The sequence below is a fragment of the Drosophila mojavensis genome, unplaced genomic scaffold (genome assembly GCF_018153725.1).
Source record: "Drosophila mojavensis isolate 15081-1352.22 unplaced genomic scaffold, ASM1815372v1 contig_74, whole genome shotgun sequence".
NCBI lineage: Eukaryota > Metazoa > Arthropoda > Insecta > Diptera > Drosophilidae > Drosophila > Drosophila mojavensis.
Genome location: NW_025318899.1, coordinates 17481697 through 17486962, shown reverse-complemented (window position 1 = coordinate 17486962; position 5266 = coordinate 17481697). Strand labels below are relative to the sequence as shown.

The 5266-nt window shown below is 44.1% G+C and overlaps 1 protein-coding gene across 1 annotated transcript; it reads left to right on the top strand.

Annotated features, from left to right (window-relative positions):
- LOC6582859 (protein slit) lies at positions 1 to 4456 on the top strand. The gene is made up of 2 exons (XM_002008508.4): positions 1 to 503; positions 1232 to 4456. The coding sequence occupies exon 2, from the start codon at positions 1390 to 1392 to the stop codon at positions 3652 to 3654; it is 2265 nt and encodes a 754-aa protein (XP_002008544.3). The 5' UTR covers positions 1 to 503; positions 1232 to 1389; the 3' UTR covers positions 3655 to 4456.
- The last annotated feature ends 810 nt before the right edge of the window (positions 4457 to 5266 follow it).

Below are 5266 nucleotides of genomic sequence, written 5' to 3'. Positions count from 1 at the left end.
TAAATCAGTGTAGTTCGTTGCCTCGTCGTGTTCGGTTGTCCACTAGCACCCAGCACCGACTGTGTCTCACATTCTGGCCAACAGTTTGCCACGACTTAAAAGAACGTAAACCGTGTGACAACAACTTGAAGCGTGCAGCAAAGCGAGCCACTGGATTATCGCGCACGATTTTCAAAAACCACACACAAATAAAATACAAAATTGAAATACACACACATCAAAACCAAAACGAAACATCATTTTTATTTTCAAAAATAAAATACGAAATATACAAAAGTTATGAATTGGCTAAATAAAATACATTTTATTAGCTGCATGTGAAATTTTAAGTTCAGTTCAAGTGAAACTCAACAACAAATTGGTCAACACAATTTCAACAAAAACAAAAAACAAGAAAGAAATTTTATTTTGTTTTTATATAATTTACAAATATTCAAACGAAAAACAAAACAACTGCAGACTTTAACAAAAATTGTTGCTGTGCGCCATATAAATTCGAAAAGGTAAGTTGAGTGCGGCAAAAGAAAAATTTAGAAAAAGTGCTAGAGAAATAAAAATATTTTAAAAAGAAATACAAAAATTCTAAATAAAAGTTATCGTAAAATTTTTGTTAAAATATAAATATTTATATATTGAGAAATTTATACAAATATTTATATATTACATATAATAAAAGCTGTAAAGAAATATATTTGAAAAAAAAAAAAAAAATAAATAAAATAAATAAAAAATATATAAATACTTAAAAATATAAAAAATATGTTTATTTGGTTTATTGGAATTATAAACGAATATCTATATAATAGTATATTTCAATTATAAACAAATTTAATATGATACCAAAATAATGTTTTAAAGATTAAAAAAATGTATTAAATAAAAAATAAAATGAACATATAAAATAAAGTATATAAAATATTAAAAAATTATTAAAATAATAACAATTTATTTTTCTTATCAACTAGTTAATATGTATCATAAAAATAGAGAAACGTTTTATTTAAAATTTTCCACAACTCACTTAAACTGAATATGAATGAGCGACAAATTTCTTATTCAAAAAATTCAAATTGAGCTAAATTTAAAACAAAATCTATATATAAAAGACAACATAATTTATGTTTCTCCAGCCATGTGATATCTATGAAAAACCCATACAAATAGCTCCACTGCAAGAAAACTCAGCTAATCGACTTTTCTTTTGCTTTGCAATTTCTTTTCTCTCTCGCAGCATTATGGACAACTAAAACAGTATAGCACTGAGGAAAACCCACACACATACACACATCGAAGGCGAAATTAACCGCAAAAAGCAAATCGACGCCGGAAGGCGTTAACCACAATAACAACAACAACAACAGCAACAGCAAGAAAAGCAACAAAAACAAAATGCAACAACTACAAAAGTTGATCTGCATCTGCAGCTGCATCTTGGTCAGCATCTGTGTGAGCCAAACGATGGCATTGGCCAACTGCCCGCCCGGCTGCCAGTGCGACGACAACACCCTGGTGGTGCAGTGCGGCGAGGGCCAGCTGGACGTGCTGCCCATTGCACTGAATCCCTCGATTCAGCGCTTGGTGATCAAGAGCAACAAGATCAAGACCATCGACTCGTCCATTCAGTTCTACGCGGAGCTGACGTTCCTGGATCTGTCGCAGAATCATCTGATGACCATACCACAGCGCACGTTCGCCTACCAGAAGAAGCTGCAGGAGGTGCATCTCAATCACAACAAGATCGGCCAGATCAGCAACAAGACCTTCATTGGCCTGTCCGCCGTGACGGTGCTCAATTTGCGTGGCAATCTGATCTCGGAGCTGCATCAGGGCACCTTCTCGCCGCTGCTGAAAATCGAGGAGCTGAATCTGGGCGAGAATCGCATTGGCTTCATCGACCCGAAGGCATTCGATGGTCTGAAGCAGCTGCGCATTTTGTACTTGGATGACAATGCGCTGACCACTGTGCCAGATCCCGTGCTGTTCCAGGCCATGCCAAGCCTGGCTGAGCTCTTCCTCGGCATGAACTCGCTGCTGAGCATCCAGTCGGGCGCTTTCAAGGATCTGAAGGGCCTGACCCGGCTGGAGCTGAAGGGCGCCAGCCTGCAGAACATCTCGCACGACAGCTTCCTGGGCCTGGAGGAGCTGCGCGTCCTGGATCTCTCCGACAATCGTCTGCCGCGCATTCCCTCGGTGGGCCTCAGCCACCTGGTGCGCCTGGAGCAGCTGTCGCTGGGCCAAAACGACTTCGAGCTGATCAGCGAGGGCGCCTTCGTGGGCCTGAAGCAGCTGAAGCGCCTGGACATCAACGGAGCCCTCAAGCTGAAGCGCGTGATGACCGGCGCCTTTGCGGCCAACGGAAACCTGGAGTATCTGAACCTGTCGTCCAACAAAATGCTCGTGGAGGTGCAGGAGGGCGCACTCAGCGGCCTGCCCCATCTGCGTCATGTTGTGCTGAAGGCCAATGCCTTGACCTCGCTGGCCGAGGGTCTGTTCCCGTGGAAGGATCTGACCACCCTGGATCTGTCCGAGAATCCGCTGTCCTGCGACTGCCGCGTCATGTGGCTGCGCAACTTGCTGGTGGCCAAGAATGCCAGCCAGGAGGACCAGATGACTGAGCTGCTCTGCGAGTTCCCTGAGCGTCTGCGCGGCGAGGCCCTGAAGCATCTGAATCCCACGCTCATGGGCTGCACCCACTCGGATCCGCGCAAGCAGGCGCTGATCGGCGCCCTGCTGGTGGGCTCCGCTGCCACGATCACCGCCCTGGCGCTGGTTCTGTATCGCTGCCGGCACAAGATTCGCGAGTACCTCAAGGGCGGCGTCTGGGGCAACTCGGCGCTGGGCCGCAAGGAGCGCGAGTACCAGAAGACTTTCTGCGACGAGGACTATATGTCGCGGCTGCAGCATCATCCCTGCTCCCTGGGCATCCACTCCACCTTCCCCAACACCTACACGGCACCGCATCAGGCAACCGCCGGACCGCATCACCACTACGGCATGTGCCCGATGCCCATCAACGATCTGAATGCCGTCGATGGCCAGCACAAATTCCAGCAGCTGCAGGTGCCGATGTCGGCGACGCTGATGCACGAGAAGAAGCTGAACAATAACAAGAGCCTGGCGGGCACCGTCGACGACAGCGCCAGCTTCGTGCTGCACATGAAGACGGCCACGATGGGACGCGATCCGCAGCAGCAGCTGCAGCAGCAGCAGGCGCAGGCGCAACAGCAGCAATCGCACCCACAGCAATCCAAGCTCAATCACTATACGAAGCCGCAGTTTCTGGCCGCCACGGCGACCGTTGGCGACTCCTGCTACTCGTACGCGGATGTGCCCATGGTGCATGCCCCGCAAACGCTGCGCGTCACCCACGAGCACTTCAAGCAGCGCGAACGCGAGCCCCGCGACTTTGCCTGCGATGCGGATGCCAGTGGCGAAATGATGGATCCCAATTACATCTACAGCAATGCGCACTACTCGCTGCCCCTGGAGCAGATGGGCCGCAGCAAGACGCCGACGCCGCCGCCGCTGCCCCCAGCGCTGCCGCTGCGCAACGGGCTGTGCGCCACCACCGGGCGCCGCTCCTTCCAGCACAAGTCCGCGCACAACAACAACAACAGCAGCAATGCGAGCACCATGCGCCAGTTCACGCACTGATCCTCGGAGCACTATCGTCGCAGGCAGCTGAGCATCTATGCTTAGTCGTGTCGTGTCGTTGTCAACTGTGATGCCAAAACTCCACCCGCCCTACCGCCCTCCCCGATTGCTCCCCTCTCCCACAACCACAACAACAACAACAGCAACAAGCACTTAAGCGTAATCTGAAGAAATTTTAGTAGTAGAGCACATAAGATACTAACGGGCAGCGTTTACACGTGTCTCAATCGAGATCAACTGAAACTATATAAATATAAATTATATAGTGCATTATCTTGACAGTCGAAAATTCACAAGGTTTTCTCTTCTATTTTTATAGAGTATTTGCCTAAAATACTCACGAGCGGACCACGTGTAAACGCCGCTTGAGACATAAGTTAAACGAACATAATTCAAGAAACTTGATCAAACTCTATTATTCTGTATATAAGCACGAAACAAAAAACTCAATGCGATCTCTATGCACTTTGACTACTTACTGTCTTTCTACTACTATTTTTCCATTACAGCAAAAACAGAAAAAAGCAAATTGTATTTATTTAGCACGTAAGCAGTCTAGTTTGTAAATTAAATTAAACAAAATATTAGACTAAGAAAACATTGAAAAGAAATCAACAAAGCACTGAGAGTCACTTGTAAGTTTAATTTAAATTATTTCAAACGAAAATCGATTGTTAAAAAAAAAAAGAAACACAAGAAAAGCGTATTTATAAGCCATGACTATGTATTTATTAGTTAGTGAAACGATTTATGCAAATTTAAGCAAATATCGTAAAAAATATATGCAACAACTGAAAAACTACTTGAAAAACTGAAAAAACAAACTCACAATTCATTTCATTTCATTTTATTTATTTTCTCCAACGATGAGCTTGCAACTTTTGCTGGGCAGCAGGTGGAAGCGAAAAGGGGTGGGACTATATAGAGATATAGTATGTGTATACATATATATATACAATATATATATATGTATATTTTTTATGTAGTGCAACGCATTAAATTGAATATTATGCACGCACTTATAGGCATAGACTTCCACTCTTACTCACCTGCTCTCTCTTTCACTCTTGCTCTCCCTCTCACTCTCCCTCTCTCTCGACCGCTTGACTACACTGGCATTCCACTCTTTAGCCTAGGCATCTGGCTAGAGATACTCTAGCGCCACGCTTGACGTCACAGAGCTCTCGCCGTCAAAGTTTTGTAGCTTGTTTCCTTTTGCATAATAGTGCATTAATTTTACTTTACTTCACTCAATTTTAATTAAATTGAAAGTTAAGAGCTGCAAAGTGCGTACAATATTTTTTCCCGTTCCACAGTCGGCAAATGCGAGAAAATGGAACGCAAAATATTTATGCAGAGGCTGAAAGTAAAATCGAGTCTTGGCAACAAATGGAAAAAGGCCGTAGAAATCGTCAAAGTTGAAATTGTCAAGACCGAATTATGAATGTGTGCGTGTGTGTGTGTGTATGTATGGCAAAGGCTTGGCTTTGCTTTATTTTCGTCTATATGTAGGTTTTTATTATTTTACATTAATTTATATATATTTGACATTGTTTATTCTTGGGTTAGCTCGGTTCCTCGTTTTTTGCTGAAAAACTTCGAAATATTTTTT